General features: G+C 39.2%; 1 protein-coding gene across 1 annotated transcript; it reads left to right on the top strand.

The window, feature by feature from the left end:
* Positions 1-318: 318 nt before the first annotated feature.
* LOC111870847 (polycomb group RING finger protein 3) lies at positions 319-8,134 on the top strand. Its single transcript, XM_023863431.2, has 7 exons — positions 319-372; positions 495-866; positions 958-1,071; positions 2,557-2,709; positions 4,579-4,724; positions 5,691-5,834; positions 6,563-8,134. The coding sequence occupies exons 3-7, from the start codon at positions 960-962 to the stop codon at positions 6,686-6,688; spliced, it is 681 nt and encodes a 226-aa protein (XP_023719199.1). The 5' UTR covers positions 319-372; positions 495-866; positions 958-959; the 3' UTR covers positions 6,689-8,134.
* The last annotated feature ends 8,268 nt before the right edge of the window (positions 8,135-16,402 follow it).

Here is a 16,402-nt window from a genome sequence, read left to right as displayed (position 1 = left end):
TGTCGTCTATCCCGTAGCCAATCGCTAAACCAACAACGTTATATATATGTAAATTCGTGGTATGTACTTCCGTCACTAAATGGCTTGCCATCTCGTGCCTCAAATGAAAATAAGCTCCTCACGACGCTGGAGACATATTATATTCAGCCATTGAACTTTCTTAAATGACCCATGCTGATGAGTATTTAAGAATCCATGACGGGAAAGCGTTTTCTACTCCGCTTAATCTATGGCACAAGAATTGGTAGTCTGTGAGCACGAAGAGGACAAAACCAATAAATCGAAATAATTTGTAATGTTGTCACACTGTGAGACCATTTATTTTCTGACAGATCTGTCCAGATGGCGTGCATGTAGCGTTTTTGTTGTCAGGTAACTTGTGAACAGAATTAAGTTATAGGTTGATGTCGGTTTGTTGGTGTATTTGCGAGAGAAATGAATTTGGTGTAGTGTTTATTATAGTTTAGAGAATTTCCTTGTGTTCTCTTTTGTAGCAGTTTGATGTGGGCAGAATGTTTGCACTCAGCGTTTCGAATGTGAGTGGTAAATCTGCGGTATGCGTGTGAACCAAGATGTACATGCTGAAGCACGTCACCTTCAGACAACAACCGGGCCCCCCAGACTACGAATCTCAAATATGAGCCATGGGTTTACGCCAGTATAGCATTGACAGTAAAGATAATCGTATCGCATAGCCATTGACAAAATACCAGGACAAAGTTTCGTGAAGAGTTAAATCATTTGAGTGACACAAGAATAAAGAAGATTACTGATTAAACGATCATAGACACAGCCAGCATAAGCATCTCTCTGTTAACTGGAATAGCTTTCTAAGCATTCCGATGGTTTTTATTTTCTTGGTAGAGGTAAGGTACACTGGCAGTATTGTTTGTTGACCAGATTCATAGTACACAGGTTCCAGATGGGATGAATTTATTGTGTGAACATTTGTTACAGCCATGACAATGGAGAGGAGGATCAAACTGAAGACACTTAATAGTCACATTACGTGCAAAATCTGTCGAGGCTACCTGATAGATGCTACTACAGTTACAGAGTGCCTCCACACATGTAAGTATCCTTTGGAACTTGTCTCTTTGATTATTTTGCACCTTTGATGCCAGACTGGGTAAGAGCTGTGTGCAGACACTTTCTGAGATATCCCTATAGATTTTTCTGTAGATTGTTATTTGTGTTCTGGCTCCATGGATCATAAAGAAACAGAGTAGGGTATGGATTGGATTTATCTGCCTCAGGATATGGTCCGGTTGTGGGCCATTATGAACTCAATAATGAACCATTGAGTTTCCTAAAAGTCAGGAAGTTTCTTGAGTAGTGGAGGAACTATTCCTCAAAAAAAAGACTCTGCTGTTTGGAGTTAATGGGGTACAGTGATTTATTCCTTGTAATATCTTTCATAAGTATATTTGTACAGTATTATATTTAAGCATCCTGTTGCACTCTATACGATATATGATATAAACTCCGTCCTAAGTGCAACAATTTATTGTAGGTCTTTCGTCTTGCTTTCTTCTACACTACATGTTTCGGCCGCAAACAGCCATCATCAGGTGTATACACTCACGTAGCTGTTACACTGCATTGGAACTGAAGATTTTAAAAGTGCCAGTTCATGAAAGTCAAAATTGACGTGTGTAGGTAAGAAATATAATGTATGACTCAGACAAATATCAGCGAAATAGATTCTGTTAGCAACGACGAAGGGAACAATTGGGAAGACCTGTGTTTTTAAATTTTAAACTAAATGCAGTGTAACAGCTACGTGAGTGTATACACCTGATGATGGCTGTTTGCGGCCGAAACACGTAGTGTAGAAGAAAGCAAGACAAAAGACCTACAATAAATTATTGCACTTAGGACCGAGTTTATATCATATATTTGTACAGATTTATTTTGTTTGTTTGTTTGTTTAGGATTTTCATTAGGATAAGTTATTAAGGCCTGTTTGTATGAATTGCAGGATGGCATTGGTCTGTCCATCATCATTCTGGTTATCCTAAGTGTTGTCCCTCTGTGAATAATGGAATATTAGTTGTGGATAGCACTATCACTCCATTCTTTTGAAGTTCTCTTAATGTACTTGGTATCATTGTACCTCTGCAGTTGTATTTGTGAATACAATCCTCATGCTATGGGAATGAACGTGCATCATGTTCAGTATAGTAATGTAGACTATTAGCAGCATTAGAAAGTTTATGGATTCTATTTTCAGCATACATCCTGTATTCATATGTATGTGGAAAATTCAAGTATACTAAACAACTTTTCTGTCATGAAGTTCCCTACACAGGGTGTGAAGTACCTCGTTTCCTAAATATATGGTCTTTGGTGGTCTTTCTCCATTGTTGGAATTTCTTCAGTGGATTAATTACACAGTCTCCTAATTTCTGGGGCTACTTATGGTTTAAAGTCTGTGCATGAATTAAACATAAATTCTGTGATAATATTGGCAATGGATGGAAACATGGTTATTATATCTTGAAATTGATTAATGAAAGCTGACTCATGCATGCTTCTGTTTATTTTGTGTTACAGTCTGTAAGAGCTGTCTCGTGAAACACCTCGAGGAGAACAACACATGTCCGACCTGTCAGATCGTGATCCATCAATCACATCCACTCCAGTATATCAGCTTCGATCGCACAATGCAGGATATCGTGTACAAACTCGTACCGAATCTGCAAGACAGTAAGCTACCATACTAATTAATTATCAATTTAAAAAGTCTGGTTTAGAAAGACTGTAAAATCCATGTGGCCCAGTCTGAATTAGAAGACCTTCTTAGGTACACAGCTTCAGAATTTGATTTCTTGTATGTTGGATCTGAGAGTCTTGTGGCAGTGACTATGAACGGTGCTGCCCTCTTCTAGGGTGTGACACAAACAGAACTCTGCTTGCTGCACACTTCATGCTCGTGTCTTGCTTGGTTTAGGGCGGCAGCACACCAACTGCGTCAAGACAAGCATCAACACATGAGACAAAAGACGCAGTCTTGCTTCATTTGTGTTTGGTCATCATCATGACTTAGACCGGTGTGCAGCAGTATTCATAATCTCATTTGTTTTATCTGTGCTCCTTTCTTTGTCGTGTCACAGACATCGTGTCTTGACTGTTACATGTCTTGACCATGCCTGTGTGCGGCCTACCTCAGTCTTCAACCCTGAAGTTGGAGATACGTTTCTCCAAAACAGTGGTTCTCTTTCACTAGACTGCATGGCATTATATCCCAGAAGATGGAACCCTTCAGAGTCATCACTGTGAGAACCTCAGATCCAGCAAATTGGTTATGAGATTTGATAAATTGGTTGAAAGATAAAAAAATGGCATCAGTAAGAATATCTGTGACAGACTGTATAACCTGGCTGCATCTTCACCTAAATAAATTTGATGCTGAAGATTGTGGTAACAGGTTCCTCCAAAATACTGATATTCACCAACTGAGGGTACACGATATTGTCACACGATAGAGTCACTATAGATGGGGTTTGTTGGTAACTTGATTTACTGACCACTTATGCATCTCTTTACTGCGTTACATAAATTGCTATCACAAACAGAGTAGTGTTCTCAGTATGTTACAGTCTCCAATAGTCATTTCCTTGTAATGGCTCCTTCAGCTTCTGTGCTAACTGCGCTGATTAAGTATTCTCGTCACAGACTCCCTTAGCGTTCTCTTGTACTTAAACTAACTCCAAGGCTGGTGGCCAGTTCACATGAAACTCGTAGTCTTCTCTTTGCAGGCTGACTTTTAACTGACTACAGCTCAGCTGATGTCCTCGTTATATAACCCTTTGGCACAGACCGTGTAGAAAACACTGTTTCCAACAGTTCCTGTATTGTTGCATGGGTATCCATTGCTGCAGGAACATGTTTACTGACCCATTCCCTAGCAGAGTCAGTCTATTCTTGCTTATTAAAATCTGTTCCTAATAGCAAATGTTGTTTTGTTGTTTGTTTTGAAGTTGTTGCCTAGAAACAACCCTATATGTCACAGTATCTTTGTGGCCAAGTGGGATCATGCAGCAGTAACATTTTAGGCTCACATTCAGGAAATCACTCCTGGGGTAGTGGCTGCCCAGACTAAGGGTTGCTTGGTTTACCTCAGTTCATACAGGCAATTTTCAGGATAGCACCTCAAGTAGTCCGTGACCACTTCCTTCCAAATGCTTTCCAAGTCAGCATTAATCAGTAATTCTGCCATTCAGTGCTGTATATTCTAGATACTGACAGTATCATAGAAATACAATTAAGTAAATAAATAAATATACAGTGTAGCTTCCTCTGTCTTTTTTAAGCCATTCGGTAATCTTTTCTGGAAATTTCCTGATTTATCATCATCCCTGATGAAGGCTTATAAACGCAGTTTTTTTTTTCAAGTGACCCCACTTGCATCAAGCCCTGCAACTAATTTTCAAAACCTCCAATAAAAATGGTTATAACTGTGAAGAAAATTATAATAAACACAGGGGATGCTTGAGCTGCTTTGTTTTCATCTAAACTGGAGAATACAGAAAGGGAGAAATGTATCCCAGGATGAGGTCTCTTCACTGTTTGCAGATGAGATCAAACGTGAGAGAGAATTCTATCGTATGAGGGGTTTGCCCTGTCCTAAAGACATTCCACCCAATGCCGGAGAAGTAGAAGAAGATAAGGGAGCCCCCGATCAACATGCAGAGTCTGACTATCACCGTCAGGATGAGCAGGTGAGTTGAGAAATCCGTTGGTTATCATGAATTGAATTGTGAGGAGTACAGGGGAAGCATATGTGACACAGCTGGGATTCAAACCATGTGTCTCTCAAGCATAAGTCAGGTGAAATGTTTCATTAACTATAAATTATGCAACTATATGGCTTTATTTGTATGAATGTGAAATGTGTCCATGACTGAAAACATGACGTTATACTGAACATGTGCGAGAGGAGAACTTCTAGGAAGAACTCAGGAGAATCAGAACTAACCAAGAAAAGAGGGAATTATATAAAATCCATCATATGGTAAAGGATATTAAAAGGGGAAGGGTGGATTGGTTGGAGCACATATACTGAGGGTGTTTGAGAGCAGGGTGCTGTGGAGACTATTTGGACCGAAGAGAGATGAAGTGGCAGGAGGCTGGAGAAAACTGCATAATGAGGAGCTTCATAACTTGTACTCTTCTCCAAGTATAATTAGAATGATCAAGTCAAGCAGAATGAGATTGCAGGGCATGTAGCATGAAAGGGCAAAAGGCAGGATACCCATAGGATATTGGTGGGAAAGAGTCCATTAGGAAGACCAAGATATAGGTGGGTGGATAATATAGAAAATGTATTAGGATGGGATTGTATGGACTGGATTGATCTCGCTCAGGATAGGGACCAGCTATGGCACGGCCCAGTATAATAAGTAAGCCAGAAGGTAGAAGGAAAGTGAGAAAGTTCAGATTAAGGTGGCTGTAAAATATAAATTAAGCCGGGACTGTGATCTTCCCATCCTTGCAGATATTAATATACAAGTATTATCTTACCATCTGATGCTGAATAAAAGTTACAGTTAAAAGCATCATTAAGTAATCCAAGACAAAAGAAATACAATATGAGGTAAACTGAGCCATTGTGAGTGGCTTGGAAAATAGTTCCGTTAACAGAGCTGTTAAGAGAGTTACAGAAACATTCGTTATTCACTTTGTAGGTTAACGTGTGCTTGGAATGCATGAGTACAAACATGAAGACTTTGAAACGAAGATTCATACGATGTTCTGCCCAGGCAACTATAACTCATCTCAAGAAGTTTATTGCAAAGAAAGTACTGAATGGTACTGAGAAATACAGAGATGTAAGTATTACAATTGATGCTGTAAGCATCATTTTATAGGACATTCATGGAGTGTAGCATATGTGAACCTTTTTCATTAACTTACCCCTTGAGAAATTTTTCTCACAGCCATGACTGTGAAGAAAACTGCCTTCTTGAATGTGATATCATACGGTCTGGTAGATAATTACCACCGTATCAGAGGAACTTGCGATGAGCTGATCACTTGTCCAAGGAGTCCTTACTTACTTACTTATGTATCTGAACCCTTCTTGAGGCGAAGCCAAATCTGCAGCTACTCAAGAATTTCCCAGCATTTTATGGAACCCGAAGGTTCATTACCGTGTTCACAAGAGCCCTCCACTGGTCCCTATCCTGAGTCAGATCAATCCAATCCATACCATCCCCTCCTGTCTCTCGAAGATCCATTTTAATATTGTCCACCTACCTGCGCATCCAAGGAGTCCTACGGACTGTAAAATGTTTATGAAACTGAAAAATCAGAGGCCTTGGGGTGGGGCTGTAGAGCCAGTGAAAAGAAAAGTGGAACATACCACATCCATCTTCAGGGTAGAATATTAACCTCCTGAGCAGCTGCTTATTCTTTGTTTGCAGTTATTCGTCCTATTTGACACAATATAATCTGACCAAATGAAAGCATTATTAATAAAATAAAATAAAAGTAATACACTTTGCCTTTTAAATTTTTTTGAATATTTGTGTACTTAACCATTTTATTTGTTCTGCAGATTGATATGCTGTGTAATGATGAACTGCTTGGTAAGGACCACACACTTAAGTTTGTTTATGTGACAAGATGGAGGTTTCGAGATCCACCACTGAGGTTACAATACAGACCACGGATAGACATTTAATTCCGTACTTCCCCTCTTCTGTGCTTGATCGAAACGAAACGATTTCCTGTACACGTGTGTTTGACTATAGGGTGTGCTTGTGCGTGAGTATGTATCTGGAAGGGAGAGTCTCGGTTTGACCCCTCTTATCTAATGCAGCACAATAATAAGCATTAAATATTTTATAAATCACAATGAACTATATTATTTAGTTTTTTTTAAAGTATGAACTTTTAATTTCATAACTGAAGGATTCTTGTAGGATTTGAGGATCTCACAATGGTGTGATACAACACTGTGTTGTAATCCATTGAAAGTCAACCAACATTTCTGAGGAACTTCATGCCTGCATCTTCAGGGTTCGAGAGTAAACAAAACAAGAAACTAGCAAATGAAATCCCCCCTGCTTCATGCTGGTTTCTTGCTTAGCTTTCTGTTCAGATCTGAAGATGATGGTGAAGTGCTTCTCTGAAATATCAATTGACTTTTTCTGAACTGCATGGTTGGTGGTGTATCCCAGAAGATTTTTTTTTAACAAAAAATATATCAGTCAGAATTTGTGTTTTCTCTAATGTTTGGAATGAAACATTTGGTATGATGGATGGTGCAGCCATGGTGTCAGATAATTCTGCAGTATTTTTACGTATTCTGTTTGATAGAAATAATGAGCAGACTGTGCGAAGGATATGCGTATGATGGTTATGGTCACGGACTATATACATATTCACAAATCACTACATTTGTGTATATTATTGTCCTGAAACTTCGTAGGTTATAAGTAATAATAAAAGAGTTAATGTAACTAATTTTGCTCGATGAAATCACTGTAAAAGCAGTGGAATCTTATATTGATTTCATTTCAGAAAATGTTTAAAATGTAGGACTTGAGGTTCTCACAGCATTACTTATGAAGGGTTCTGTCTTCTGGGATATCATGCTCTGTATTCCGTTGGATGTCAACCATCATTTCATATGAACATGTTTAATCCTTCAGTGTTGAAGAATAAGCGAAGTAAGAATGAGGCCTGATTCGTGCTGGATTTTGACTGGTTTCCTTTTCAAACTTGAAGATGGAAGCAACATATTCCCCTGAAACACCAGTGTACTATACAGCATTATATCCCAGAAGATGGAGCTCATCAATGTTCAAATGTTTGTTACAGATTGAAGTTGTAAAGTACATTTTCTTCTCCTTACAGCGCCATTTCAGTCACAACTGAAAACATGTTTCTTTTTATGCTGATTACATTTGTTGTGAAATATCTCTTGCCTAATTGAGAGACAGGTTGTGGTCTAGTTACTTGCTGTTTTCTGATGCCAGAAAGGATGTTGGATTTTACATTTGAAAAACTGAATTTGTTCAAGATACCTTTACAGATATCATCTAACATTTTAGCAGGAGCCGGGATAGCTCAGTCGGTATAGCTACTGGCTACAGACTGGACGACCGAGGAGTCAGGGTTCGAGTCCTGGTAATGTAAAGATTTTTCTCTTCACATCGTCCAGACCAGTTCTGGGGTCCACCCAGCCTCCTATCCAATAGGTAACACGGGATTTTTCCCCGGGGGTAAAGTGGCAGGGGTGTGAAGCTGACCACTCACCTCCAACTAGTGCCAAGGTCAAGAAAATGTGGATGTATACATCCATTCCCCCCCATACGCTTTCACAAGGACAACTTTTCCTTTTTACCTTTACACATGTTCATGTGAATTCAAACTGATAAGATTTTGCTGCTTGTAAGGATTCAATAAAATGTTTTCTATGAACTAAATTCATTAAGAGAGTGGATATTGTAAATAGCTGTGAACAGTTGAGGGCTGTGTTCCTCTGCTTACAGGGTGACCAACCGTTTTCTTGAGATTTGAGGTCCTCACAGCAGTGAGTATTAAGATTACAGTTTTCTGGGTTGCCATATCATGTAATTGTATAGACAGATACCTGTTCCATGAGAGCCATCATGTCTCCTGCATATGTCAACCTTGTCACCTCTTGTCTTTTTGGCAAATGGGTATTCTGGTGGGTACTGTTCAGACATCAAGGAAGTCTTTCAACTTCTCTCCATGGGGCCAGGGTATGAAGGTGTTGTCAACATAACTGAACCAGGAGAGCAACTTATGGGTTACCCTCTTGTGTGTTACCTCTGCAGAGTTGTACCTGTCTACCAAATTCAACAGTGTCTCATCACAGGAGACTGTAATCTTAACTTTTTTCTTCATTAAGTGGTTGGAAGTGCAGTGTTTAAGTCATTGGTTCCCATTTTACTTCAGGTTGCTTCATGTTTATGATCTTAACGAGGAGAGGAAGATTTGAATGTGAAAAATTGTATATCTTGTTAAAATCCTGAAAATTTCTAAGCAAGCCTTCAAACCATTATTAGTTTTTAGGTATACAGGAATGCAAAGTTATAAGACACTGGGTTAGGTCAGCATTATCTTACAGTAAAATGGCTGACATCAGCAGGAATGTGTTTCATGAAGACTGCAGGACACATCCCTTTAGGGATCAAAAAATTATGAAAGAACTACAAATTCTACAAATATCAGAGGATATGTAACAGTGCAAGAAAGAATTAAAGAATGTGTTGATGGGATTCTGAAAAACGCTTTCAAATATCAAGCAAATCAATCAACAGGATCCTGTTTTGTTAGGTTTCTAACAGGTGTCACTAGCATACTGCTGGTAAAGGTGATTAGCAGATTTATAACGTAAGGAAAGTTGAAGAATGCATGTGAACAGGGCTTAGCAGCTCTGGGATCGTAGTTCGGTCCTCTGCATTATAAACAGAAATGGCCTGATCATTTCAGTGTTACATTTGTTTTCAAAGAATGTAAGCACTAAAATGGAAGCATATCATATTTCTGACAGTACATAACATTGCAAATGATGTTTAGCAAAAGGGTTATTATTGTCGTGTGATTGAGTGACTATAGATGGGGTTTGGATATGTAATCGGATTTGTTGCACACTCATAGAACTTGTAACTACAAGTAAGGATTATGGCATCACTCTTCTGCATGTTTCATAAATCACTGGGTCTTCTAAGTCTGTTGCAGTCTTCACTGGCTGTTGCTTGGTAGCGGCTTCCAACAGTGGAAGTTCTCCTTCCTGTGGTTTCCTGTACTGTCTCCAGCCTCAACTACCCAGCTTCTCATGGTAACAGCTCACAACAACTGACCCCAGCTGTTACGTTACTAACTCCCTAACTCACTCACGCAGTCCTCACTCCTAACTTGTTCTGCCTATAACATCTCAACATGAACCACACAGAAAACACTGTTACTCTGTTGCTGTGCAGTTGTTGCATTCATGTCTGTTGAGGTACCCACGTGAGTGCTTCTCAGCCATTGCCTAGCAACAGCTGCTGTTTGCAGAGCCACTACTTAGCAACAGTTGTTGTATAGTTGCTTATTTTGCTGTCATTGCCTAGCAATGGATGTACGTGCCACACTATAATAGTCACAGTGAATGTGTATAATATTTGGAGTTGTGATGTTGAGAAATGTATGTCTGAAGTTATGCTTTACAGAAAATAATTATGGTTTAAAGAATTAATTGAGTGATCATTTTTGTGGGTTTGCTGACATGTGAGTTAATTTTGTGATGGAAGACACATTTGATATGAACATGAATGTATGTAGTTCAAAATTGAGGCTTTCACAGTGGTGAAAATTAAGACTGTGGTCTTGTGGGTTATGACACTGTAGTTTCATAGGTGGTTACCAATGTTACCAACTACCTTGATCTTTATCCGCTGTTTTGGACCACTAATCGCCCACATTTTGAACATCAGCTGGTGGGATGCAAAATTTTCCTTTTGTGCTGCCTGCTGACCACTAGTTGACAAGCCCTATTTCATGTCCTTTGTGGAAGAATGATGGTTCTTCTGCACAAAAATAAAACTTATATTCTAGACATATCTTAATTCTGATTCAAGTACTCCAAATGGAAAAGAATGGCTAGGAACTTGACAACAGAAATTCACAGATATATTTCTGTTTCTGATGTATGTTTTAATGTTAAGTAGTATTTAAAAGACATTATTTTTTGAATGATAGATTGTGTGAGATTTGAGGCTTCCATGGCAGCGACTATGAAGATGAGTGTCTTCGATAATGTAATGCCATGTGGTCTGGTAGGTCATTAACCAGTGTTTTGGAGGAGCCAGCTGCTTCTGTCTTCAGTGTAAAGAAAAAGGTAAAGCTATCCCTGTAACAGGCCATGGAGGCCCATAGGGTTGTGAGACATTGAGGCTCCCACATTGTCTAGACAGTCAGCTCACAGATGGTGATGTCAGCCTTACGCACCAGCCGTCTTTAACCCCCAGGAAGATCGCTAGTACTAATTTCTGGAAGAGGCTCAGTCAACCCTAGGGCCATAGTGCAGCCGGAAGGATTAGGTCAACTGAAATATTCCACCTCATTGGGACTTGAACCAGCTACCTTCTGGCTTGTAGCATAGTGCCTTGACCAACTACACTACCATGTGACCCCCCCCCCATCCCCCATCATCAGGGTAGATGAGTAAAATGAATGTTTAGAATAGTAGGGATATAAGGAAAAGAGAACTAGGACCAGAGCTCTGAGCGAACAAGGATTGTAGGAACAATGAAAAGAATATCCTTTTTGGTCCTTGGAAAGGTTTTCAGAGGTAAGTTTAACTTTTGGGGGGGGGGGGTTGATGGCTGCATGAAGCAGGAGGAGGTAGAACGAAGTCAGTATAAACAGAGTTAGGAAACAGAGGTGCTTTAAAGATCCTAAGTCTCTTACACTTTCTTTCACACACTCAGCCCACACTTATAGAAGTCAGGAGGTTTCTCTGAAATGTTAGCAGTCTACCAGACTAAATGACAACCCAGAAGAAGTGATCTTCATAACAGATTAAACTCCATTTCAGGTCTTCCTTCTTCTGATTATATTTGTACAGTTTTATTGCAAAAAGAAGTTTTATGTGGATATGAGTCATCTGCTTTCAGCTTATCTTTGAATTTTGTTTTAGGTTCATGTGAATTGTTGATATCAGTCTGTAACAAAATATGCATTTACTTCCATCTTTAATGTGACTCTGTTCACAGTCTCTTCTTAATTTAAAATAACATTTAAATCACAATCAGCTGCTACATATTTCGGCCTTACTTGGCCATCTTCAGGCAACCGTTCATTTTTTAAACTGCCGCACTGTACTAGTTCTTAAGTCAAAATATTTCAGCGCTATTTCATTTTCGTCATTCACACTAAAATACATTTGTTTGAGAACATAACTCTTTATCTTTTCCCATGCTGTTTACCCCTTGTGGTGTTCAATTCAAAGTCACATTGTGACTGACAGTCAGTCAGTAAGTCTTGGCGTTGATCCCCACCTGGGGATCATGACCAGATGTTTATTACTGTTTGAGAGTTACAGTCTTGTTTTTGTTGGGCGCCCCCTTTGATGAGAGGATGGGTCTGTCTTTTGTATATGCTGCTGGCCCTTGCCGGCGCAGTCTTTCTCAGGTCCGAGTCCCTTGGGACTTGTGACCATATTTTACTGTCTCAGATTTGAGAGTTCCCTTTTCGTTGCCATGTACAACTGGCAGGGTCACCGTGGAGGTATTCGACCCCGCCTCCACACAGGTTTGGAATATCTGTCAAGTCAAAGTCACGTTGCGACTGGCTGTCAGTCAGTCAGTCAGTCAGTCAGTCAGTAAGTACTTGTGGTGTTCATGTTTTTTATGTTATTTTGTTTAGCCTGTGGGAAGTGCCCACATTCAAGCTAAGTAAACAGCCGGTGCTAAGCAGTGAATTGTTCCTAGTTTGTGATTGGCTAGCACTTGATCCACTGTGGGTGGTTCCCACAGTCACATATTGTTGTAGCAATGACTGTTTACTCGCTGTTGCTAAGCAATGATACTTGAGTTATCACTGTAATGCTTTCTTGAATGTGGGCAGTTCCCAAAAGCCTGATGAACATCGGCGTGGTGGTGTTATTTTTATATGCCCCATTAGTATTTAAGTGTCCCGCTAGTTAAATGTATGTCACTAATGCAGTGTGGCAGTTTCAAAAAGTGAACAGTTGCCTGTGATGTCCAAGTAAGGCTGAAAATGTAGCAGTTGATTGTGATTTTAATGTCATTTTAAATTAAATAGAGATTGCGAACAGAGTTGCATTAAAGACAGAAGTAAATATATAGAGTGATAAATCAATGTAACAGGATGATGAAATATAATATTCTGTTTGCAAATTTGATAAGCATAGTAATTTTATTATTTAACTGTCAATTTTCCTTACAAACATAGACTTGTGAGGCAAGTTCTTCGTTGCATGCTTGTTTGGGAATACAAACAGCCTATTGCAACAGTTGTACTGGCCTGCTCGAAGGTACCATCCTTATGTCTCCAAAGTTGGTCACCCTGCACTGTAAGTTGCCATAAATCTTAACATGAAGAAGGATACAATCTGTGTATGTGATAAGGTTTTGGACAATGTGGAACTACATAGCCATCAAACACAGGTGTCCCCTAACTTGTGCAATAGTTCTGTTCCCAAGAATGGCTGTGTAACTTGAAATTTTGTTGTTACATTGCTGTCACTGCGTTTAATTTTCATTGGTCATATGTCATTTGTTACCTTTATTACCATCCATTATAGTCATTTATGAAACCTAATTTATTGTAGACATATAATTTTCATATTTTTTAGCCTCAACAAAAAGAAATTAAAGAAAATGCAAGTGAATGTAATTTGATGCAGAAATTGTCATTGAAGTTGCTTAAATCACAAGATGCCAGTACAGGTTATGGTTTGAAAGCAATACATTATAATGATTGTGTATTTATGGAGAAATTTGTGTCTCACTGTCCGTAACCACTTATTATCTTGAGATCAATTCTCTGTGCACTTGTTACTTCACAGCTCGCTCACTGCAGTTCCTTCTTCTCTAAACTTTTCTGCACTGAACTGAACTTAGCTGAGCTAAGCTGGGCTGAAAGTGATGGACTTACTGACTAACTGACTGACTGATTCAACTGCTTTATGCTGCACTGAACTGAACTAGGCTCTCGCAAGAACTTGACAACTACTGGCTAAAGTGTGTCAACCACAGGGAAATTTGTGGCATGACTGTGGGCAACATCAGCCTTCACAGGAGCTGAACAGTTTTCAGAATGTTCTAGAAGGTGGGGGAGGAGGTCTCAATATTTCAATTGAACAAGTATCATGCACATGCCAGGTGATGTGCTCCCACCACATCCCGTTCCCGTGACAATATTATGTTTTCCTTAATGTCTATAAACAAAGACTGCTGGTTGGCTAACATATTTTTATAACTCATAATTATACTTTGCTAGAAATACCAAGAGCATATTGAGACTGACATTGAGTTTGTAGTTAGTAATTCAATGATCTTTTTTTTTACGTTTATCTAAAAAAGAGCAGTTTGCCCTTCTGATCTTCAAACCCGAATTTTTGTTTTTGTGGAAACTGTGAATGTCGTTTATGAACAATATTTTATATAATTTTTCTTTATAGTTCTGAGCTGTATGTAAGAGAGATGGTTGAGCAATATTGGAAGTGTTTGGTACTGAAATATTTGATGTTTATTATTTAAATTATATCCATGTGGTTGTTGATGTTATTGTCAGTTTATGTACATTTTTTGCAACATTCACTGGAATCTTTTAAAAATAAATCTAATGTAAACAGCAAATGAGATACTTTCTGAGTTTCATCTAATAGGGTGTACCAACAGTTGGCCCTTTAAAGCTATGTGGTAAGTATATGTTTGCGTTTTTACCTACAGAGTATGTTTAGGTTGGAGTTGTATGATTCTTGGAATAAGCATGTTTTATTCACTGGATCTGAGGTTTTCACAGCAGCGGTTGTGAAGAGTACTGTCATCGGGGTTGCCAAGCAGTGTAGTTCAGAGAGAGTCTGATGTTTCAAAGAACATACTGCCCCCATCTTCAGGTTTGAACTGTAGGCTACATAAGATACCAGCAGAAGTATACCTTATAGGAACTTTATTTAAAGAATAAAGAAGAATGCCAAATAGCTTTCCTGCAGTAAAGTGTTTCTGAACTGTTGAAGCTTTCTTCATCAGAAGGTTTCATCATAGTTATGTAGCCAAGATGTAGTTTTACAAATATTCAGGTAAAGAAATGTTACCAAAATATATTTGTGTTGTATTTGTACTTGCTATATGATGCTTGGTTGGGTAAGACATTGTGAGGCACTAGTGGAACTGCACACATACGTTGCTTGGTAACCATTACATGGCTGTATCACAAGAAGTGATGCCAACTCCAAGTTTATTTTTTTAATATTGCAGCTGTTCATGTTTGCATTTATTTCTATCATTCCAGTCTGACAGGATACAGATAGATATCTGTTATCACATGAATTTCACAAGAGAATGTTGTGTTGGCTTGTGAGTGATTTTTCCTCCCAGTATTTGACACCCCTGGGATTGCAAAGCCCTAAGCTATAGGTTAATTAGCTTAGATGTAAACCCAAAAATAGCTTTAGTGCACAATCACTTTATCCAGTGACCATAAATGTGTGTTACTGGAACATTAGAATATATCCAGAACCAGCTGTATGACCGTAAGCCACATACTGGGCCGATTAGTCAGGGTTTGTTTCTTGATGGGGAGTGTGTCATTTTGATTACTTATACGTACTTAAATTATTTATGGAATATTGTGCACAGATTGTTGCAGAATGAATTGTGTGATGTGGCTCCAAGGAAAATCAATAAATCTGTTTCCTTACAGATCACTTACTAAGAATTATTGATGGTACAAGAGAAGAAAAGTACAAAAGGTCAATTAAGTTTTGTACTTGCCATGCTATTAACAGAAGGTCAGAAAGAGTTTCAGCAGAAATAAGGAAACGATGGCTGGAGAAGTTCTTTGTTCCAGACTTGTAGAGAAATTAGTAATTTTGTGTGTGACAAATATAAGAAAGTTTAAAATTATACAGAACCATAGCATGTAAGGTGGTGGATAAGATAACAGCATACACAATCAAGTAAAAGAGGGATGGATTATGTAGGTCAGTCAAAAAGTTCCCGGAATTCCCCTGCAGACAGAGAACGAGTGATAAGATAGTGCACACACTGTTGTGGTGGGAAGCTCAGCATGTCTGCTCGCAGGCGCAACAGGTCTAGATAGGTTTCAGTGTGCATTGTTGTTACTGTTCTGCATGAATTAGACATGATTGTTGGTCATTCGGCGCAATGTTGCAGTTCGAACAGTGTGCGAACATCGAGTTCATGTGCAAATTGGGAAAATCTGCTTCTGAGACGCTATTGGCCCTGCAGCAAGTTTACGGTGATACTGCACTAAAGAAATCCGCAGATAACTACTGGTTTTCCCAGTTTAAGAATGGGCAGGAGACGTTAGAGGATGACCAGTGCAGTGGGAGACCTTCGACATCCAGAACCGAAAAAATTATTGGAAAAGTGCGACATCTGATTCGATGTGATCGAAGAATGACCATCGCGGAGTTGGAGCAAGAAGTTGGTACTGTTACTGGCCATTTCTACGTGCAAGTTTTCCAGAGGTTGCGCGATGCAGTTTGGAGGAAGCGGTGGGAGAAGTGGAAGGGACAGCAGTTTCTGCATCATGATAATGCACCGAGCCACACATCGCTTGTTGTGCAGCAGTTCCTCGCCGNCAACAGGTCTAGATAGGTTTCAGTGTGCATTGTTGTTACTGTTCTGCATGAATTAGACATGATTGTTGGTCATTCGGCGCAATG

This window comes from Cryptotermes secundus, unplaced genomic scaffold, assembly GCF_002891405.2.
Source record: "Cryptotermes secundus unplaced genomic scaffold, Csec_1.0 scaffold632, whole genome shotgun sequence".
Classification (NCBI taxonomy): Eukaryota; Metazoa; Arthropoda; class Insecta; order Blattodea; family Kalotermitidae; genus Cryptotermes; species Cryptotermes secundus.
The sequence above is the reverse complement of the archived record's forward strand: the minus strand, read 5'-3'. Positions and strand labels throughout refer to the sequence as shown.